The sequence below is a fragment of the Hyla sarda genome, unplaced genomic scaffold (genome assembly GCF_029499605.1).
Source record: "Hyla sarda isolate aHylSar1 unplaced genomic scaffold, aHylSar1.hap1 scaffold_81, whole genome shotgun sequence".
Classification (NCBI taxonomy): domain Eukaryota; kingdom Metazoa; phylum Chordata; class Amphibia; order Anura; family Hylidae; genus Hyla; species Hyla sarda.
This window is the reverse complement of record NW_026610836.1, coordinates 423,884-447,808: the sequence shown is the minus strand read 5'-3', so window position 1 is coordinate 447,808 and position 23,925 is coordinate 423,884. Positions and strand designations below refer to the sequence as shown.

Sequence of the window (23,925 nt, the reverse complement as noted above, 5' to 3'; positions counted from 1 at the left end):
TAGTATACATGGGTACACTATGCACCCCTGTATACTATACAGCCGGTGGAGGTAAGTAGTGATGCTCTGCACCCTGTATATGCTATACATCACTCCTCACCTCCTTACACTCTGTGAACCGGGCGCTCTGCATCCGACCCATGGAATGGTACCCTGAAGGCAGTAAAAAAAAATTGCCACAGGGTACAAAAATGACTGTTTCCACACACCAGCAAAAACGCAAGAAAAAACGCAAGAAAAACTGACAAAACACAGGAAAAAGCTGTGACAATTTTTCTGGTGTTTTTGCTGGTGGACAAAAAACCTCAATGGAATCCTGGCCTCAAAGCAATAGAACAAAATCCCTGTGTCCACTTTTCCTGTGAGGTGCAGCTCAGGTGTACAAATAGAACTGTGTGGAGATTTAGAACTATGCACAAAATTTATCATGTGCATTGCACAAGTAAGGTATATTTGGTGCAATTGCACCAAATTTAGACCAACCAAACGATCTACAAAAAACTTCCACCACCAACATTGATAAATTTCCACCATAGAGTATAGCTGTATATAGTGCCCGGTGTGGACATACCTGTATAATAGCTGCATATAGTGCCAGGTGTGGATATACCCATCCCATAGAGTATAGCTATATATAGTACCTGGTGTTGATATACCCATATAATATAGCTGTATATAGTGCCCGGTGTGGATATAGCCATATAGTATAGCTGTATATAGTGCCCATAGTGGATATACCCATAGTGTATAGCTGAATATAGTACCGGGCTGCCCTCCTGCAATCCCTGGATGTCCTTGATGATCACTAGAAACAGGACGTACGAGGAATTCTACCCAGCTGCAGTCGTCAGCTGAAATCTCCCTTTTCTATTTATTGCAATTCAGTTAGTTAGAGGAAATGATCTCAATGAGTAAGCCCAAGAACTAAGGGGGCTATATGTATGAGACAACTATCTCTCCTGATCCCCCCGATCACATGAATGCCCAGCTCACAGCTCTCTCCTGATCCCCCAATCATATGAACACTCAGCTCCCAACTATCTCTCCTGATCCCCCCAATCACATGAACCCTCAGCTCACAGCTCTCTCTCCTGATCCTCCCCCAATCACATGAAACCTCAGCCCACAGCTATCTCTCCCGATCCCCCAATCACATAAACCTTAACCTCAGAGCTATCTCTCCTGATCCCCCCAATCACATGAATGCTCAGCTCACAGCTATCTCTCTTGATCCCCCATCACATGAACGCCCGGCTCACAGCTATCTCTCTAAATCCCTCAAATCATATGAACCCTCAGATCACAACTATCTCTCCTGATCCCCCCAATCACATGAACGAGTACTGGCCCTTTAAATCGCAGAGAGCCGGCACGCGCATGCCCTAGAGGGCGGGTACACACATGCCGGCGACCTGGGACAGCGGAGGAAGCAGGAGGGGAGCAACGGCCCAGCGTTCACATGCGGGCACGTCCAATGGTGCGAATCGCACCACTGTCAGCAGAGGAGGACGAGGCAGGAGAGCGCTCGTGGCCAGCGTGTCTGGCCGAAGCGCTAGTTGTAACAGTACCCCCCCCCCCCTTTGGACTCCCCCCCCCCCTTCTTTTTAGGTTGCAGAAAATTAAGGACCAGGTTACAGTCAAAGATATTCTCCTCTGGCTCCCAGGACCTTTCGTCTGGACCAAACCCCCTCCAGTCCACTAGAAAATAACGTCTCCCTCTTACGGTCTTCGTTGCCAGAATCTCCTTAACTTCGAAGACATCAGAAAAACCAGACACAGGAGTGGAAACAATATCCTTTTTTGAAAACCGATTGATAACAACTGGCTTGAGAAGGGAGACGTGAAAAGAATTTGGAATATGTAGGGAGGAAGGCAGACGGAGCTTGTATGAAACCATATTAATGTTTTGCAAAATTTTGAATGGTCCCAGGAATCGAGGGCCTACTTTGTAGCTGAGAACCCTGAAACGGATGTATTTGGATGAGAGCCAGACCTTGTCGCCAGGAGAGAAAGTCGGAGGCGGCCTTCTCTTCTTATCCGCCTGAGATTTTATACAGGAGGAGGCATGAAGAAAATTATGCTGGGTCTCCTGCCAGAAGGACATGAAATCTCGAACGTGTTCATCAACAGCTGGCACACCAGAAGAGGCTGGAAGAGGTAGGAGGAGGATTAGGAAGATGATCGTAGACTACAAAGAATGGAGACATCTTCGTGGACTCTGAGTCTTTGTGGTTGTAGGAGAATTCCGCCCAGGGTAAGAGATCGACCCAGTTGTCCTGTCTGGCCGAGACAAAATGACAAAGACAATCTCCAAGGATTTGATTTAGTCTTTCTACCTGGCCGTTGGTCTGGGGATGATAAGCAAAAGAAAAGTCCAGCTTGATTTTTAGACGTGAACAGAGGGCCCGCCAGAACTTGGAAACAAATTGCACCCCACGATCCGAAACAATGTGAGTAGGAAGGCCATGTAAGCGAAAAATATGTTGAAGAAAGTGTTTTGCCAGCTGAGCAGCAGATGGAAGACCAGGTAAAGGAATGAAATGAGCCATCTTAGAGAACTGATCGATAACCACCGTGATGACTGTATTGTTACAGGAAGGTGGCAGATCGGTGATAAAGTCCATAGCAATGTGAGACCAGGGAGTTTCTGGAATAGGCAAAGGCTGTAAGAGTCCTGCAGGTCTCTGCCATGGAGTCTTGTCGCAAGCACAGATAACACAGGAATTGTGGTGATGTGGCCACCAATAATGCCGAGAGATTAACTGGAAGGACTTCCGTACTCCAGAATGTCCAGCCAGTAAAGAAGAGTGTCCCCAGTTCAAAACTCTATGCCTCAGTTGAGGTGGCACGAAGGATCTTCCAGGTGGAACCTGCTGGAGGTCAACTGGAGCAGCAGAAATCGAACGCTCAGGTGGTACAATATGCCGTGGAGTGGAATCCAGCCCAACCACATCGGAGGACCTAAAGAGGGCATCGGCCTTGATGTTCTTATCCGTGGGCCGAAAATGGATAAGAAAATTGAATCGGGAGAAGAAGAGACCATCTGGCCTGCCGGGGATTCAGACGCTGAGCGGACTGAAGATACAAAAGATTCTTATGGTCTGTGTAGATACTGACTGGATGAGTAGAGCCTTAGAGTAGGTAATGCCATTCTTCCAAGGCGAGTTTTATGGCCAACAGTTCACGATCTTCAATGGAATAATTCCTCTCGGCAGGCGAAAAGGTTTTGGAGAAAAAAACCACAAGTCAGGGTTTTACCCCTGGTGGTCTTTTGGGTCAGGACGGCTTGAGCTCCTACCATAGAGGCATCTACTTTGAGGAAGAAGGGTTTTCCTGGATCCGGTCTTGATAAATCTGGAGCAGAGGCAAACGCCTATTTCAATAGGGAAAAAGCTTCTTCGGCCTCAGGAGGCCAGGATTTGGGGTTACTGTTCTAATTAGTAAGAGCCACTATTGGATCAACCAAAGAGAAGTGTGGAATAAACTGTCAATAATAATTGGCAAACCCCAGAAAGTGTTGTATAGCCCGCAAGCCAGTAGGTCGAGGCCAGTTAAGAACCAAAGACAACTTAACAGGGTCCATCTGGAGGCCTTGATTGGAGACTCTATAACCAAGAAACTGGAGGCTTGTCTTCTCGAAGAGACATTTTTTCACATCAGAAGAGGTTTTTCAAGTTTTGCATAGAGACGATTGTCCCGTAGGCGTCGTAAGACCTGTCGTACATGTGTGCGATGAAGCTCCAAGTTGGGTGAGAAGATCAGGATATCCTCTAGATACACCACGACATGTGTAAAGAAGATCACGGAAGATGTCATTGATGAATTCTTGCAAAACGTCCGGGGCATTACAGAGACCAAAGGGCATGACAAGGTACTCATAGTGCCCATTACTGGTGTTAAAAGCCTTCTTCCATTCGTCTCCTTTGCGAATTCTGATGAAGTTGTATGCTCCTCGCAGATCCAGCTTGCAGAAGACCTTGGCACCCCGCAGGCGATCGAAGAGCTCAGAAATCAAAGGTAAGGGGTACAGATTTTTGATTGTAATCTTATTATGTCCTCGGTAATCAATACAAGGACCAAGAGAACCATCCTTTTTTTCAACAAAGAAGAATCCAGCACCGGCAGAAGATGAGGATTTTCGGATGAAGCCCTTCTGGAGATTCTCCTTAATGTATTGTGCCATGGCTTGCGTTTCGGGAACAGACAAGGGATAGATTCTCCGTTGATAGAAGAAATGTACAAAGGTTTGACGAGCCGCGTCACCGGGAGACTGTGTTCGTGGACCAGGGAGGCGTTGATAAAGTTTCCAGCTAAACCGGAGTCTAGGAAGGTAGAGGTGAAGAACGATGCATTGGTAGAGGTATAGACTTGGACCGGTGTGGTCAGTCGAGGAGAGGAGGAATTCTCACCTAGGGATGTCTCTCCCATGCTACCTAGGTGTGTGCATTTCCCGGACGTGGTTGTCGCAAAGGACAATATTTGAGAAAATGCTCCGGGCTGGCACAGTAGAGATACAAATTTTAATTGCGTCGACGGGACCTCTCCTGCTGGGTAAGACGGGCACGATCCACCTGCATAGCTTCTGTGTCTGAGGGCAAAGAGGGTGGTAAAGGTGTCTGAAGTGGTTCACTTTTTTGCCGAAGTTCTTCCTGCCTCTCAGCAAAACGCACACGCACATTTATTCGAATGGACAACTGAATGATGTCACTAAGGGAAGATGGAGGATCTCGTGCAGCAAGAGAGTCCTTGTCTCTACTGGAAAGTCCTTTTTTAAAAGTAGCACACACATCATTCCAGGCCAATTCGGAGGCTAGGGTGCGGAACTGAACCGCACAGTCACCAACAGTAGAGTCCCCTTGGAGGAGTTTAAGGAGTGCGTTTTCGGCTGAGAAGGCTCGTGCAGGCTCTTCAAAACACTGCGGAATTCCGAAAGGAAGGCTTGCAGATGGGAGGACACCGGGTCATTTCTTTCCCAAAGAGGAGTGGCCCAAGCCAGGGCTTTCCCAGGAGGGAGACTGACCATGAACGCCACCTTCGCACACTCTGTTGAGAACTGGTCAGCCATAAGTTCCAAATGCATAGAACATTGGGTCACAAACCCCCTGCACAATTTAGGGTCATCTTCATAATTCGTTGGCAGAGACAGACAAAGCTTGGAGCCAACAGAAGCTGCAGACACCGGAGGGATCACAGGAGCAGGAGATGGCTGCTGAGGCTGCTCAGCGGAGAGGAGTTGCTGCATCATTGCGGATAGTTGATTCAGCTGTTGCGCTTGCTCTGCCAGCTGCTGTGCTTGTTGAGCCATGACAGAGGAAAGGTCGTCAAGGTTTGGCAGAGGCACCTCAGCGGGATCCATGGCCGGATCTTACAGTAACGGATGTGGAGAAATGGATCCACTGAGCCTGTGTGGATAATGGCGTGGGCCCTACTAGGGAGCGGAGTCTAAGGTACCACTGGTTTTCACCAAGATGGACTTGCTGCGGCAGTCAGCACCCAGGTCTCTACCCCTGATACGACTCGTCTACACACGTTGCCGAGGTAAAGCGTGGCACAGGAAGGATAAGGCAAACTAGTAGTTGGGGACAGGCAGGAAGGACAGGACAGGCGGCACTGGAGTGTGAACAGGAAAAGTAGCAAGGTCTGGTACACAGGAAGGCAGAACACAAGTAAGGTATGCTTTCTCTAAGGCTGTGGGGCACAAAGATCAGGCAAGGGGAAACAGGAAGTGCTGACACTTATAGTGTCAGCGAGCAGCAGTAACCAATTAAGGGCGTACTGGCCCTTTAAATCTCAGAGAGGCGATGTGCGCGCACGCCCTAGAGGGCGGGTACACACACGCCGGCGATCTGGGACAGCGGAGGAAGCAGGAGGTGAATAACGGCTTGGCGTTCGAGGCAGGAGATTGCTCACAGCCAGTATGTCTAGCTGGAGCGCTAGTTGTAACAGCCCGGCTCACAGCTATCTCTCCTGATCCCCCCCCAATCACATGAACGCCCGGCTTACAGCTCTCTCCTGATCCCCCCAATCCCATGAATGCCCGGCTCATAGCTATCTCTCCTGATCCCCCCCAATCACATGAACACACAGCTATCTCTCCTGATCCCCCCAATCACATGAACGCCCGGCTCACAGCTCTCTCCTGATCCCCCCAATCCCATGAACGCCCGGCTCATAGCTATCTCTCCTGATCCCCCCAATCACATGAACACCCAACTCACAGCTTTCTCTCCTGATCCCCCCCAATCACATGAACACACAGCTATCTCTCCTGATCCCCCCAATCACATGAACGCCCGGCTCACAGCTATCTCTCCTGATCCCCCCAATCACAGGAACGCTCAGCTCACAGCTATCTCTCCTGATTCCCCCAATCACATGAACGCCAGGCTCACGGACATATCTCCTGATCCCCCCCCCCCCCCCCCCAATCACATGAACCCTCAGCTCACAGCTATCTCTCCTGATCCTCCTAATCACATGAACGCTCGGCTCCCAGCTATCTCTCCTAATCCCCCCCCCCCCCCAATCACATGAACACTCAGCTCACAGCTATCTCTCCTGATCCCCCCAATCACATGAACGCCAGGCTCACAGCCATCTCTCCTGATCCCCCCCCAATCACATGAACACTCAGCTCACAGCTATCTCTCCTGATCACCCGCAGTCACATGAATGCCTAGCTCACAGCTATCTCTCCTGATCCCCCAATCACATGAACGCTCGGCTCACAGCTATCTCTCCTGATTCCCCCGATCACATGAACTCCCAGGTCACAGCTATCTCTCCTGATTCCCCCAATCACATGAACCCTCAGCTCAAAGCTATCTCGCCTGATCCCCCCCCAATCACATGAATGCTCAGCTCACAGCTATCTCTCCTTATCCCCCCCCCCCCCCCAATCACATGAACACCCGGCTCCCAGCTATCTCTCCTGATGCCCCCAATCACATGAACGCTCAGCTCACAACTATCTCTCCTGATCCCCTCAATCACATGAGCACTCAGCTCACAGCTATCTCTCCTGATCCCACCAATCACATGAACGCTCGGCTCACAGCTATGTCTCCTGATCCCCCCTAATCACATGAATCCTTGGCTCCCAGCTATCTCTCCTAATCCCCCCCCCCCCCCCAATCACATGAACACTCAGCTCACAGCTATCTCTCCTGATCCCCCCAATCACATGAACGCTCGGCTCACAGCTATCTCTCCTGATCCCCCCAATCGCATGAACACTCAGCTCACAGCGATCTCTCCTGATTCCCCCCAATCACATGAACCCTCGGCTCACAGCTACCTCTCCTGATCTCCCCAATCACATGAATCCTCGGCTCACAGCTATCTCTCCTGATCCCCACAATCACATGAACACTCAGCTCACAGCTGTCTCTCCTGATCCCCCCAATCACATGAACCCTTGGCTCCCAGCTATCTCTCCTGATACCCCTCAATCACATGAACACTCAGCTCACAGCTAACTCTCCTAATCCCCCCCCCCCCCAATCACATGAACACTCAGCTCACAGTTATCTCTCCTGATCCCCGCAATCACATGAACGCTCGGCTCACAGCTATCTGTACTTATCCCCCCAATCACATGAACACTCAGCTCACAGCTATCTCTCCTGATCCCCCCCAATCACATGAACGCCTAGCTCACAGCTATCTCTCCTGATCCCCCAATCACTTGAACGCTCGGCTCACAGCTATCTCTCCTGATTCCCCCGATCACATGAACCCTCAGCTCAAAGCTATCTCTCCTGATCCCCCAATCACATGAACGCTCGGCTCACAGCTATCTCTCCTGATTCCCCCGATCACATGAACTCCCAGGTCACAGCTATCTCTCCTGATCCCCCCAATCACATGAACCCTCAGCTCAAAGCTATCTCTCCTGATCCCCCCAATCACATGAACGCTCGGCTCACAGCTATCTCTCCTGATTCCCCCGATCACATGAACTCCCAGGTCACAGCTATCTCTCCTGATCACCCCCAATCACATGAACCCTCAGCTCAAAGCTATCTCTCCTGATCCCCCCCAATCACATGAATGCTCAGCTCACAGCTATCTCTCCTCATCCCCCCCCCCCCCAATCACATGAACACCTGGCTTCCAGCTATCTCTCCTGATGCCCCCAATCACATGAACGCTCAGCTCCCATCTATCTCTCCTGGTCCCCCCAATCACATGAACACTTAGCTCACAGCTATCTCTCCTGATCCCCCCAATCACATGAACGCTCGGCTCACAGCTATCTCTCCTGATCCCCCCAATCACACGAACACTAAGCTCACAGCGATCTCTCTTGATTCCCCCCCCCCCCCCCCCAATCACATGAACCCTCGGCTCACAGCTACCTCTCCTGATCTCCCCAATCACATGAATCCTCGGCTCACAGCTATTTCTCCTGATCCCCCCAATCACATGAATGCCCAGCTCCCAGCTGTCTCTCCTGATCCTCCCCAATCGCATGAACCCTTGGCTCCCAGCTATCTCTCCTGATACCCCCCAATCACATGAACACTCAGCTCACAGTTATCTCTCCTGATCCCCGCAATCACATGAACGCTCGGCTCACAGCTATCTGTACTGATCCCCCCAATCACATGAACACTCAGCTCACAGCTATCTCTCCTGATCCCCCCAATCACATGAACGCCCAGCTCACAGCTATCTCTACTGATCCCTCCCAATCACATAAACACTCAGCTCACAGCTATCTCTCCTGATCCCCCCCCAATCACATGAACGCCCGGCTCACAGCTATGTCTCCTTATCCCCCCAATCACATGAACCCTCAGCTCACAGCTATCTCTCCAGATCCCCCCCCAATCACATGAACCCTTGGCTCACAGCTATCTCTCCTGATCCCCCCCCCCCCCCCCCATGACATGAACGCCCGGCTCACAGCTCTCTCCTGATCCCCACATTCACATGAACGCCCGGCTCACAACTATCTCTCCTGATCTCCCCAATCACATGAACCCTCGGCTCACAACTATCTCTCCTGATCCCCACAATCACATGAACCCTCAGGTCACAGCTATCTCTCCTGATCCCCCCAATCACATGAACCCTCGGCTCACAGCTATCTCTTCTGATCCCCCCCAATCACATGAACGTCCGACTCACAGCTATAACTCCTGATCCCCCCAATCACATGAACACTCAGCTCACAGCTATCTTTCCTGACCCCCCCCCCCCAAATCACCTGAACGCTCGGCTCACAGCTAACTCTCCTGATCCCCCCCAATCACATGAACGTCCGACTCACAGCTATCACTCCTGATCCCCCCAATCACATGAATGCTCAGCTCACAGCTATCTCTCCTGATCCCCTCAATCACATGAATGCCTGGCTCCCAGCTATCTCTCCTGATCCCCCCAAACACATGAACCCTCAGCTCACAGCTATCTCTCCTGATCCCCCCAATCACATGAACCCTCAGCTCACAGCTATCTCTCCTGATCCCCCCAATCACATGAACCCTCAGCTCACAGCTATCTCTCCTGATCCCCCCCAATCACATGAACACTCAGCTCACAGCTATCTCTCCTGATCCCCCAATCACATGAACGCTCGGCTCACAGCTATCTCTCCTGATTCCCCCGATCACATGAACTCCCAGGTCACAGCTATCTCTCCTGATCCCCCCCAATCACATGAACCCTCAGCTCAAAGCTATCTCTCCTGATCCCCCCCCAATCACATGAATGCTCAGCTCACAGCTATCTCTCCTTATCCCCCCCCCCAATCACATGAACGCTCAGCTCCCAACTATCTCTCCTGATCCCCCCAATCACATGAACACTCAGCTCACAACTATCTCTCCTGATCCCTCCAATCACATGAACCCTCAACTCACAGCTATCTCTCCTGATCCCCCCAATCACATGAATGCCCGGCACACAGCTCTCTCCTGATCCCCACATTCACATAAACGTCCGGCTCACAGCTCTCTCCTGATCCCCACATTCACATGAGCGCCTGACTCACAGCTATCTCTCCTGATTCTCCTATCACATGAATGCTCATTGATTTCCCCCATTTACTGATTCTGTCTCTTTGTAGTATTAAGACCTCTGACCACAGTTCTCTAAACATGTCTTTTCTTCTTACTTGCAGCAAAGGCCTGTGAAGCAGTCCCTCAGCAAGTCCTTATGCCGTGAATCGCATTGGAAATGTCTCCTGTTGTCTCTTCTCATCTATGGCTGTATGGGTGCTATGACCTGGTGTCATGTTACCAAAGTCACCCGCCTGACCTTTGACAGCGCCTATAAAGGCAACTCCATGATGTATCATGACAGTCCTTGCTCCAATGGTTACATCTACATTCCCTTGGCCTTCCTCATCATGCTGTACATGGTCTACCTGGTGGAGTGCTGGCACTGTTACACACGGAATGAGCTGCAATATAAGGTGGATGTGGAGAGTGTGCAGGAAAGGGTGCAGAGGATGCAGCAAGCGACACCATGCATCTGGTGGAAGGCTATCAGCTATCACTACGTACGCAGGACTCGTCAGGTGACACGTTATCGCAATGGAGATGCGTACACCACTACCCAAGTCTATCATGAGCGTGTCAATACTCATGTGGCAGAATCAGAGTTTGACTACAACAACTGTGGAGTAAAGGATGTCTCCAAAGACCTGACTGACCTCGAAAGCTATCCAGTCACTCGGCTAAGGTTTACCAAGTGCTTCAGTTTTGCAAATGTGGAGTCGGAGAACTCGTATTTGACACAAAGGGCTCGGTTTTTCACAGAGAATGAAGGTCTGGATGACTACATGGAAGCTAGAGAAGGCATGCACTTAAAAAATGTGGACTTCAAAGAATACATGGTTGCATTTTCCGATCCAGATAACCTTCCATGGTACGTGTCCCACTACGTCTTCTGGGTGGCTGCTCTCCTAACACTTTCCTGGCCACTAAGGGTCCTTAATGAGTACCGAACTTCGTGTGTTCACTATCATGTAGAAAAGCTCTTTGGCTTCGACTTTACACCCGTCACGCCGGCCGATGATCAAACCATATGCCGTAGAATGCCACGTGTTAACACTATCGACAGTACAGAGCTTGAGTGGCACATACGGTCCAATCAGCAACTGGTGCCCAGCTACTCTGAGGCTGTTTTGATGGATCTAGTTGGCATTTCTTCAGGTTACACAGCCTGTAGGTATACTCGTGGTTATCGCCAAAACTGTGAGCGGTGTCATCGCACTATGAGCAGCTCCTCCATCTTTTCCCGTAGCGCTCTTAGTATCTGTAATGGCAGCCCCAGGATCCCTTTTAGCAGCAGTCGCTTCTCTCTGGGACGTTTATATGGATCCCGGCGGAGCTGTCTGTGGCAGAGCCGAAGTGAGAGCCTTAATGAGCAAGGCTGTCCAACAGAACAGACAAGGCTGTCCAGCCAGGTGACTGTGGAGGAGGAAGAGCCTCCGGCATACCAGGATGCTCTCTACTTCCCCATCCTCATTGTGCATCGAAACGAAGGCTGTACAAACCATGACCACCGACGTCTCCACAGGAATGGCTCTTGTGTAGAAACCTCACTGTGATAAGACTTGTTACCCTGAATGCAGGATAACTTCTGTGTCCTCACAACAGTTAAGATGTTTTACATGATCATGGATGCCCAGTTCCATGCAAAAATACAACACAGAGTGACCTCAAAAATACCATCAGGTCATTGCATCTGTGAAGTACACGACAGTAAAAGCTGCCGGACCTCTAGGTGAACCTTAGAGGAAGCTTCAGGTCATGTTTCTACAAAGACAGCCATAGCTGTTACACAAGGACCTTTTTCATTGAGACATAGATATGGATTGAGCCATAGTGACCCTATACAATGTCCGAATGGGACAGGGCTGCAAAGAACAAAGACTGACAGATGTGACCAAAACACTGGAAAATCCAGTAAATGTTCATCCTGATCTTTAATACGAAATTTCGGTGAGTCAGCGGTCAGGTACCAAGTGGACCAGTGCAGAACTAAGTACTTCACATTCAGTAGCAAACAATTAGGCAATAGTCCATGCGTCAAGGAGCATTGTCCATTCATCTGCAGATCATCTCCCATGGTGTAAAGTTTTGGTCACCAGTGAATGGTCCATGGCAGAGTCATCACACTGCAGGGAGAAGGACTGTTCATATGGATTATACAAATTACTATCTGCTTAAGAACTATGTGTGGCCTGGTGCAGGTGGGATCACGATGGATTCTTCACTCTCACTTCTCTATTATTTTTACATTACCGCCAAACATAAAAGGCACTGAATATTTATGTCCAGTCAATGTAAGGAGGACGCATCCGCTCTACGTATATTCAGCATGAAGAACTTCAGGTTGTATATACACAAGTATAGTTCTCATCTTTCGTAAATATGCTTTTATTGCATGTCAGATTTCCAGAGTTCTGGATGTAACACACACAGGGTACACATGAGGCTGTAGGGCATATATGTATTACATGTGCTGCAGCCACATATATGTATTACATGTGCTGCAGCCACAAGAATCATCAGGGCTGCACACTATGGGCGGCTTCAGTCCTGGTGTAACTTGTAAGTGGATAAGAGACTCCGCTTCTGTGTATACAGGAGGCATAGGGGAGTCTCATAATTATATTGAGGGGATATTATACTGCTGTATATACAGGGGGCATGGACACACATGAGGAGCCTTATAATTATATAAAGAGGATACTCCACCACTGTATATACAGGAGGCACGGATACAGATGGGGAGCCTTATAATTATATAAAGAGGATACTCCACCACTGTATATACAGGAGGCTCGAATACAGATAGGGAGCCTTAGAATTATATAAAGAGGATACTCCACCACTGTATATACAGGAGGCACGGATACAGATGGGGAGCCTTATAATTATATAAAGAGGATACTCCACCGCTGTATATACAGGAGGCAAGGATACAGATGAGGAGCCTTATAGTTATATAAAGAGGATACTCCACTGCTGTATATACAGGGGGCACGGATACAGATGGGGAGCCTTATAATTATATAAAGAGGATACTCCACCACTGTATATACAGGGGGCACGGATACAGATGGAGAGCCTTATAATTATATAAAGAGGATACTCCACTGCTGTATATACAGGAGGCAAGGATACAGAAGGATAATTCCCGTAAAACAAGGGAACTTGTAACAACCTTTTCCAACTGTGTCTAGAATTTTGTGATATTTGTAAAGTTTCTTGGACATTGGGTTTTTCTATAGCAAAAACAACTGAAATCACAATTGGCAAATTGTTCTGACTTTTAGGTGCCTGAGCCTACATAAAAAGTCTTAGTTTACAAAAGGTTCTATTGTTCAGTTGTTACAGTCTGTTCTCAAAGTCCTCTATTGTTAGAGAAGTGACTGTAAGTCATTGATTGGTACAGTCAGTTCTCGGAGTCCTCTATTGTTAGAGAAGTGACTGTAAGTCATTGATTGGTACAGTCAGTTCTCGGAGTCCTCTATTGTTAGAGAAGTGACTGTAAGTCATTGATTGGTACAGTCAGTTCTCGGAGTCCTCTATTGTTAGAGAAGTGACTGTAAGTCATTGATTGGTACAGTCAGTTCTCGGAGTCCTCTATTGTTAGAGAAGTGACTGTAAGTCATTGATTGGTACAGTCAGTTCTCGGAGTCCTCTATTGTTAGAGAAGTGACTGTAAGTCATTGATTGGTACAGTCAGTTCTCGGAGTCCTCTATTGTTAGAGAAGTGACTGTAAGTCATTGATTGGTACAGTCAGTTCTCGGAGTCCTCTATTGTTAGAGAAGTGACTGTAAGTCATTGATTGGTACAGTCAGTTCTCGGAGTCCTCTATTGTTAGAGAAGTGACTGTAAGTCATTGATTGGTACAGTCAGTTCTCGGAGTCCTCTATTGTTAGAGAAGTGACTGTAAGTCATTGATTGGTACAGTTAGTTATCAACATTCCTCTGTTGTTAAAGTCAGTTCTCGGATTTCCCTATTGTAATAGTCATTTACCGACAGTCCCCTTTTGTTTTGCTCAGTTCTCGATGGTTCCCTATTGTTACAGTCAGTTCTCTATGGTTCCCTTTTGCTACGGTCAGTTGTTGGTGGTTCCCTATTGTTACAATCAGTTCTTGATAGTCCCCTATTATTACATTCCGCTACTGACAGTTCCACATTCTCATATTTGGTTAAGTCATTTCTGATACTTAAATAAGACAAATGTCCATCCAGATCCTTCTCACAGATCCAGAAAAGCAATTTACCACTTTACAGACAGGTCTGAGGATATGAGTAGATAAGGCCCCTCCATATATGAGGAGATACAGATAAGGCCCCTCTATATATATATATATATATATATATATATATATATATATATATATATATATATGAGAAGATACAGGCAGAGCCCCCTCTATATGTGAGTAGATAAGGCTCCTCCATATATGAGAAGATACAGATAAGGCCCATATATATATATCTGAGAAGATACAGGCAGAGCCCCCTCTATGTGTGAGTAACTAAGGCCCCTACATATATGAGAAGATACAGATAAAGCCCATATATATAAGATACAGGGAGTCCATGTGTCCATCTATTGCTTATTCCTCGGAAGGACACATTATGGGGAGATCATTTCTAGCTGTTGTGATGATTTGTCTATAGACAGATGGTAATAGATGGTTTGATGGGATTATATAATCTCTTCACATCCTTCCTAGGCAAAATTTAATATCTCATTTATCAGGAGCCATTGTAAATCCAGTGAAAGATCACCCCCATCATCCCACACCAGGGACACACTCACTGGGACAAACTCACTGCCTGCAGGGAGGATCACCCCCATCATCCCACACCAGGGACACACTCACTGCTTGCAGCTAGGATCACCCCCATCATCCCACATCAGGGATACACTCACTGCCTGCAGCAAGGATCACCCCCATCATCCCATACCAGAGACGCACTCACCGCCTGCAGTGAGGATCACCCTCATCATCCCATACCAGGGACGCACTCACCGCCTGCAGTGAGGATCACCCTCATCATCCCATACCAGGGACGCACTCACCGCCTGCAGCAAGGATCACCCTCATCATCTCATACCAGAGACGCACTCACCGCCTGCAGTGAGGATCACCCCCATCATCCCACACCAGGGACGCACTCAGTGCCTGCCGCAGTGAGAATCATCTCATAGCTGAGGAGGCCATTTCCTTTTTAACCTCTGCCCTTTGTGACTCTTTACCATATCATAGGGGATTTCTGGGAATGAATCTTACTGTTAAGGTGCCAGGCTACAACCATATGAGAGAGAGAGCTTCATGAGCCTAGGAAAAATATAACATATCATGTAAACCTTCAGAAAATGTCTAGGACAGGCGGAATGAGGACCGGATACTGAGTAGGAAACCACAACAAGATACATGAGAACAGTGAGGGGCAGGAGGGGCTACAGGAGGAGAGTGAGAAACAGGAGGGGCTACAGGAGGACAGTGAGGGGCAGGAGGGGCTACATGAGGACAGTGAGAAACAGGAGGTGCTACAGGAGGACAGTGAGGAGGGGCTACAGGAGGAGAGTGAGAAACAGGAGGGGCTACAGGAGGACAGTGAGGGGCAGGAGGGGCTACATGAGGACAGTAAGAAACAGGAGGGGCTACAGGAGGACAGTGAGGAGGGGCTACAGGAGGACAGTGAGAAACAGGAGGGGCTACAGGAGGACAGTGAGGGGCAGGAGGGGCTACATGTGGACAGTGAGAAACAGGAGGGGCTACAGGAGGACAGTGAGAAACAGGAGGGGCTAAAGGAGGACAGTGAGGAGGGGCTACATGAAGACAGTGAGAAACAGGAGGGGCTAAATGTGGACAGTGAGGAGGGGCTACAGGAGGACAGTGAGAAACAGGAGGGGCTACAGGAGGACATTGAGAAACAGGAGGGGCTACAGGAGGACAGTGAGGGGCAGGAGGGGCTACATGTGGACAGTGAGGGGCAGGAGGGGCTACATGAGGACAGTGAGAAACAGGAGGGGCTACAGGAGGACAGTGAGGGGCAGGAGGGGCTAAAGGAGGACAGTGAGGGGCAGGAGGGGCTACAGGAGGACAGTCAGGGACAGGAGGGGCTACATGAGGACAGAGAGGGACAGGAGGGGCTACATGTGGACAGTGAGGAGGGGCTACATGAGGACAGAGAGGGACAGGAGGGGCTACATGTGGACAGTGAGGAGGGGCTACATGAGGACAGAGAGGGACAGGAGGGGCTACAGGAGGACAGTGAGGGGCAGGAGGGGCTACATGAGGACAGTGAGGGGAAGGAGGGGCTACATGGGGATAGTGAGGGGAAGGAGGGGCAACATGGGGACAGTGAGGGGCAGGAGGGGCTACATGAGAACAGTGAGGGGAAGGAGGGGCTACATGAGGACAGTGAGGGGAAGGAGGGGCTACATGAGGACAGTGAGGGGCAGGAGGGGCTACATGAGAACAGTGAGGGGAAGGAGGGGCTACATGGGGACAGTGAGGAGGGGCTACATGAGGACAGTGAAGGGAAGGAGGGGCTACATGGGGACAGAGAGGGACAAGAGGGGCTACATGAGGACAGTGAGGGGCAGGAGGGGCTACATGAGAACAGTGAGGGGAAGGAGGGGCTATATGGGGACAAAGAGGGACAGGAGGGGCTACATGCGGACAGAGCGGGACAGGAGGGGGTACATGGGGACAGTGAGGGGCAGGAGGGGGTACATGTGGACAGTGAGGGACAGGAGGGGGTACATGAGGACAGTGAGGGGCAGGAGGGGCTACATGAGGACAGTGAGGGGCAGGAGGGGCTACATGTGGACAATGAAGGACAGGAGGGCATACATGTGGACAATGAGGGGCAGGAGGGGCTACATGTGGACAGTGAGGGGCAGGAGGGGCTACATGTGGACAGTGAGGGACAGGAGGGGCTACATGAGGACAGTGAGGGACAGGAGGGGCTAAATGTGGACAGTGAGGGACAGGAAGGGCTACATGTGGACAGTGAGGGGAAGGAGGGGCTACATGTCGACAGTGAGGGACAGGAGGGGCTAAATGTGGACAGTGAGGGACAGGAGGGGCTACATGTGGACAGTGAGGGGAAGGAGGGGCTATATGAGGACAGTGAGGGACAGGAGGGGCTAAATGTGGACAGTGAGGGACAGGAGGGGCTACATGTGGACAGTGAGGGACAAGAGGGGCTACATGTGGACAGTGAGGGACAAGAGGGGCTACATGTGGACAGTGAGGGACAAGAGGGGCTACATGTGGACAGTGAGGGACAAGAGGGGCTACATGTGGACAGTGAGGGACAGGAGGGGCTACATGAGGACAGTGAGGGACAAGAGGGGCTAAATGTGGACAGTGAGGGACAGGAGGGGCTACATGTGGATAGTGAGGGACAGAAGGGGTTACATGAGGACAGTGAGAGACAGGAGAGGCTACATGAGGACAATGAGGGACAGGAGGGGCTACATGTGGACAGTGAGGGGTAAAAGGGGGCTACATAAGGACAGTGAGGGACAGGAGGGGCTACATGAGGACAGTGAGGGACAGGAGTGGCTACATGAGGACATTGAGGTACAGGAGGGGCTAAATGAGGACAGTGAGGGACAGGAGGGGCTACATGTGGACAGTGAGGGGAAGGAGGGGCTACATGTGGACAATGAGGGGAAGGAGGGGCTACATGAGGACAGTGAGGGGAAGGAGGGGCTACATGTCGACAGTGAGGGGAAGGAGGGGCTACATGTCGACAGTGAGGGGAAGGAGGGGCTACATGTCGACAGTGAGGGATAGGAGGGGCTACATGTGGACAGTGAGGGACAGGAGGGGCTACATGAGGACAATGAGGGACAGGAGGGGCTACATGAGGACAGTGAGGAGGAGGGGCTACATGAGGACAGTGAGGGACAGGAGGGGCTACATGTGGACAGTGAGGGGTAAAAGGGGGCTACATGAGGACAGTGAGGGACAGGAGGGGCTACATGTGGACAGCAAGGGACAGGAGGGGCTACATGAGGACAGAGAGGGACAGGAGGGGGTACATGAGGACAGTGAGGGACAGGAGGGGCTACATGAGGACAGTGAGGGACAGGAGGGGCTACATGAGGACAATGAGGGACAGGAGGGGCTACATGTGGACCGTGAGGGGTAAAAGGGGGCTACATGAGGACAATGAGGGACAGGAGGGGCTACATGTGGACAGTGAGGGGTAAAAGGGGGCTACACGAGGACAGTGAGGTACAGGAGGGGCTAAATGTGGACAGTGAGGTACAGGAGGGGCTAAATGTGGACAGTGAGGTACAGGAGGGGCTACATGTGGACAGTGAGGGACAGGAGGGGCTAAATGTGGACAGTGAGGGACAGGAGGGGCTACATGTGGATAGTGAGGGAGAGGAGGGGCTACATGAGGACAGTGAGGGACAGGAGGGGCTACATGAGGACAGTGAGGGACAGGAGGGGCTACATGTGGACAGTGAGGGGTAAAAGGGGGCTACATGAGGACAGTGAGGGACAGGAGGGGCTACATGTGGACAGTGAGGGCTAAAAGGAGGCTATGCAGATGGTGGTACATGCAGACGCTTGCTATGTTACGAAAACCATGAGATGTACAGGAGTTGGGGTTGGATAGATGCAGATGGTAAGTAGTCACAAACTGTAGTGTAGAGGAGGTAGACAGGTGGTGATCACAGACTGTAGTGTAGAGGAGGTAGACAGGTGGTGATCACAGACTGTAGTGTAGAGGAGGTAGACAGGTGGTGATCACAGACTGTAGTGTACAGGAGGTAGACAGGTGGTGATCACAGACTGTAGTGTACAGGAGGTAGACAGGTGGTGATCACAGACTGTAGTGTACAGGAGTAGACAGGTGGTGATCACAGACTGTAGTGTACAGGAGGTAGACAGGTGGTGATCACAGACTGTAGTGTACAGGAGTAGACAGGTGGTGATCACAGACTGTAGTGTACAGGAGGTAGACAGGTGGTGATCACAGACTGTAGTGTACAGGAGTAGACAGGTGGTGATCACAGACTAGTGTACAGGAGTAGACAGGTGGTGATCACAGACTGTAGTGTACAGGAGTAGACAGGTGGTGATCACAGACTGTAGTGTACAGGAGTAGACAGGTGGTGATCACAGACTGTAGTGTACAGGAGTAGACAGGTGGTGATCACAGACTGTAGTGTACAGGAGTAGACAGGTGGTGATCACAGACTGTAGTGTACAGGAGTAGACAGGTGGTGATCACAGACTGTAGTGTACAGGAGTAGACAGGTGGTGATCACAGACTGTAGTGTACAGGAGTAGACAGGTGGTGATCACAGACTGTAGTGTACAGGAGTAGACAGGTGGTGATCACAGACTGTAGTGTACAGGAGGTAGACAGGTGGTGATCACAGACTGTAGTGTACAGGAGGTAGACAGGTGGTGATCACAGACTGTAGTGTACAGGAGGTAGACAGGTGGTGATCACAGACTGTAGTGTACAGGAGGTAGACAGGTGGTGATCACAGACTGTAGTGTACAGGAGGTAGACAGGTGGTGATCACAGACTGTAGTGTACAGGAGTAGACAGGTGGTGATCACAGACTGTAGTGTACAGGTGTAGACAGGTGGTGATGACAGACTAGTGTAGAGGAGGTAGACAGGTGGTGATCTCAGACTGTAGTGTAGAGGAGGTAGACAGGTGGTGATGACAGACTGTAGTGTACAGGAGTAGACAGGTGGTGATGACAGACTGTAGTGTACAGGAGTAGACAGGTGGTGATCACAGACTGTAGTGTACAGGAGGTAGACAGGTGGTGATCACAGACTGTAGTGTACAGGAGGTAGACAGGTGGTGATCACAGACTGTAGTGTACAGGAGGTAGACAGGTGGTGATCACAGACTGTAGTGTACAGGAGTAGACAGGTGGTGATGACAGACTGTAGTGTACAGGAGTAGACAGGTGGTGATCACAGACTGTAGTGTACAGGAGGTAGACAGGTGGTGATCACAGACTGTAGTGTACAGGAGGTAGACAGGTGGTGATCACAGACTGTAGTGTACAGGAGTAGACAGGTGGTGATCACAGACTGTAGTGTACAGGAGTAGACAGGTGGTGATCACAGACTGTAGTGTACAGGAGGTAGACAGGTGGTGATCACAGACTGTAGTGTACAGGAGTAGACAGGTGGTGATCACAGACTAGTGTACAGGAGTAGACAGGTGGTGATCACAGACTGTAGTGTACAGGAGGTAGACAGGTGGTGATCACAGACTGTAGTGTACAGGAGGTAGACAGGTGGTGATCACAGACTGTAGTGTACAGGAGTAGACAGGTGGTGATCACAGACTGTAGTGTACAGGAGTAGACAGGTGGTGATCACAGACTGTAGTGTACAGGAGTAGACAGGTGGTGATGACAGACTGTAGTGTACAGGAGTAGACAGGTGGTGATCACAGACTGTAGTGTACAGGAGTAGACAGGTGGTGATCACAGACTGTAGTGTACAGGAGTAGACAGGTGGTGATCACAGACTGTAGTGTACAGGAGTAGACAGGTGGTGATCACAGACTGTAGTGTACAGGAGGTAGACAGGTGGTAATCACAGACTGTAGTGTACAGGAGTAGACAGGTGGTGATCACAGACTGTAGTGTACAGGTGTAGACAGGTGGTGATGACAGACTAGTGTAGAGGAGGTAGACAGGTGGTGATCTCAGACTGTAGTGTAGAGGAGGTAGACAGGTGGTGATGACAGACTGTAGTGTACAGGAGTAGACAGGTGGTGATGACAGACTGTAGTGTACAGGAGTAGACAGGTGGTGATCACAGACTGTAGTGTACAGGAGGTAGACAGGTGGTGATCACAGACTGTAGTGTACAGGAGGTAGACAGGTGGTGATCACAGACTGTAGTGTACAGGAGTAGACAGGTGGTGATCACAGACTGTAGTGTACAGGAGTAGACAGGTGGTGATCACAGACTGTAGTGTACAGGAGGTAGACAGATGGTGATCACAGACTGTAGTGTACAGGAGGTAGACAGGTGGTGATCACAGACTGTAGTGTACAGGAGTAGACAGGTGGTGATCACAGACTGTAGTGTACAGGAGTAGACAGGTGGTGATCACAGACTGTAGTGTACAGGAGTAGACAGGTGGTGATCACAGACTGTAGTGTACAGGAGTAGACAGGTGGTGATCACAGACTGTAGTGTACAGGAGGTAGACAGGTGGTGATCACAGACTGTAGTGTACAGGAGGTAGACAGGTGGTGATGACAGACTGTAGTGTACAGGAGTAGACAGGTGGTGATGACAGACTGTAGTGTACAGGAGTAGACAGGTGGTGATGACAGACTGTAGTGTACAGGAGTAGACAGGTGGTGATGACAGACTGTAGTGTACAGGAGTAGACAGGTGGTGATGACAGACTGTAGTGTACAGGAGTAGACAGGTGGTGATCACAGACTGTAGTGTACAGGAGTAGACAGGTGGTGATCACAGACTGTAGTGTACAGGAGTAGACAGGTGGTGATCACAGACTGTAGTGTACAGGAGTAGACAGGTGGTGATGACAGACTGTAGTGTACAGGAGTAGACAGGTGGTGATGACAGACTGTAGTGTACAGGAGGTAGACAGGTGGTGATCAGAGACTGTAGTGTACAGGAGTAGACAGGTGGTGATCACAGACTGTAGTGTACAGGAGTAGACAGGTGGTGATCACAGACTGTAGTGTACAGGAGTAGACAGGTGGTGATCACAGACTGTAGTGTACAGGAGGTAGACAGGTGGTGATCACAGACTGTAGTGTAGAGGAGTAGACAGGTGGTGATCACAGACTGTAGTGTACAGGTGTAGACAGGTGGTGATCACAGACTGTAGTGTACAGGAGTAGACAGGTGGTGATCACAGACTGTAGTGTACAGGAGTAGACAGGTGGTGATCACAGACTAGTGTAGAGGAGGTAGACAGGTGGTGATCACAGACTGTAGTGTAGAGGAGTAGACAGGTGGTGATCACAGACTGTAGTGTACAGGTGTAGACAGGTGGTGATGACAGACTAGTGTACAGGAGTAGACAGGTGGTGATCACAGACTGTAGTGTACAGGAGTAGACAGATGGTGATCACAGACTGTAGTGTAGAGGAGGTAGACAGGTGGTGATCACAGACTGTAGTGTAGAGGAGTAGACAGGTGGTGATCACAGACTGTAGTGTAGAGGAGGTAGACAGGTGGTGATCACAGACTGTAGTGTAGAGGAGTAGACAGGTGGTGATCACAGACTGTAGTGTACAGGAGTAGACAGGTGGTGATCACAGACTGTAGTGTAGAGGAGTAGACAGGTGGTGATCACAGACTGTAGTGTAGAGGAGTAGACAGGTGGTGATCACAGACTGTAGTGTAGAGGAGTAGACAGGTGGTGATCACAGACTGTAGTGTAGAGGAGTAGACAGGTGGTGATCACAGACTGTAGTGTACAGGAGTAGACAGGTGGTGATCACAGACTGTAGTGTACAGGAGGTAGACAGGTGGTGATCACAGACTGTAGTGTACAGGTGTTAGGTCCTTTAATGTTCCCATTAGAGATACCTTGTGAGGATAAAGCAGCGTCAGACATTCTGTGTAGTGATGACATTTAATGTTATAGTCAGACCAGAAGTGTTTCCACGTTGTCTTGTCAGCGCCCGTCTGAACCGCATGGCGTGATGCCATCTCTGGCCTTTATGGCAATAATCTCATCATCAATCACCCCATCCCCCTAGCTCTCTACCACCTTTAATATCAAGTGAAACCCCCACATGCGGCTGCGGCCCTGTGGGGGTCACCACTCCAGTATCTGCACTGTACATTCACTTTTACAATATGTTTTGTGAAGATTTTTTTATGTCTTTTGTTACGTATCTGATAATATTATGAGGTATATATGTATATAGCTTTTACCACAATGTTGCCTTTTGGCTGCAATATTGAAGATTGTAAATGACATCTGTGTAATAAAGTCACAGACACTTCCATCTCGGCTTCTGGTGTCTCTGTATATTTCTGTGTCTGCCGGAAGCAGTAAGAACCCAATGTTATACCGTTCACATTCAACAAAAAGCTAAATTAATTTTAACAGAAACTTGTAAACCCCTCCCCAGAATAGAAGACCAGTGATGTCAGGCCTGTAAGCCTCTCCTCCAAATAGAAGACCAGTGATGTCAGGACTGTAAACCCCTCCTCCAAATAGAAGACCAGTGATGGCAGGCCTGTAAACCCCTCCTCCAAATAGAAGACCAGTGATGGCAGGCCTGTAAACCCCTCCTCCAAATAGAAGACCAGTGATGGCAGGCCTGTAAACCCCTCGCCCAAATAGAAGACCAGTGATGGCAGGCCTGTAAACCCCTCCCCCAAATAGAAGACCAGTGATGGCGGGCTTGTAAACCCCTCCTCCAAATAGAAGACCAGTGATGTAAGGCCTGTAAACCCCTCCCCCCAAATAGAAGACCAGTGATGTAAGGCCTGTAAACCCCTCCTCCAAATAGAAGACCAGAGATGTCAGGCCTGTAAACCTCTCCTCCAAATAGAAGACCAGTGATGTAAGGCCTGTAAACCTCTCCTCCAAATAGAAGACCAGAGATGTCAGGCCTGTAAACCCCTCCCCCAAATAGAAGACCAGTGATGTAAGGCCTGTAAACCCCTGCCCCAAATAGAAGACCATAGATGTCAGGCCTGTAAACCTCTCCTCCAAATAGAAGACCAGTGATGTCAGGCCTGTAAACCCCTGCCCCAAATAGAAGACCATAGATGTCAGGCCTGTAAACCTCTCCTCCAAATAGAAGACCAGTGATGTCAGGCCTGTAAACCCCTCCCCCCAAATAGACCAGTGATGTCAGGGCTGGAAACCCCTCCCCCAAATAGACCAGTGATGTCATGGCTGGAAACCCTTCCTCCAAA

General features: G+C 49.7%; 1 protein-coding gene and 1 long non-coding RNA gene across 3 annotated transcripts in view; both read left to right on the top strand.

Moving 5' to 3' along the window:
* TMEM151B (transmembrane protein 151B) overlaps positions 1-15,436 on the top strand; it is a 36,749-nt gene extending 21,313 nt beyond the window's left edge. Inside the window, exon 2 of the mRNA XM_056554616.1 lies at positions 10,130-15,436. Coding sequence (XP_056410591.1) covers positions 10,130-11,563 — 1,434 coding nt within the window. The 3' untranslated portion in view covers positions 11,564-15,436. The remainder of the gene's footprint in view (positions 1-10,129) is intronic.
* Positions 15,437-18,028: 2,592 nt separating this feature from the next.
* Positions 18,029-23,008, top strand: LOC130347128 (uncharacterized). 2 transcript variants are annotated; one of them, XR_008885124.1, is made up of 3 exons: positions 18,029-18,720; positions 21,815-22,212; positions 22,251-23,008. It is a non-coding gene; the product is annotated as an uncharacterized LOC130347128 (long non-coding RNA). The 2 variants fall into 2 exon arrangements; XR_008885123.1 differs by having other exon boundaries at positions 21,815-23,008.
* The last annotated feature ends 917 nt before the right edge of the window (positions 23,009-23,925 follow it).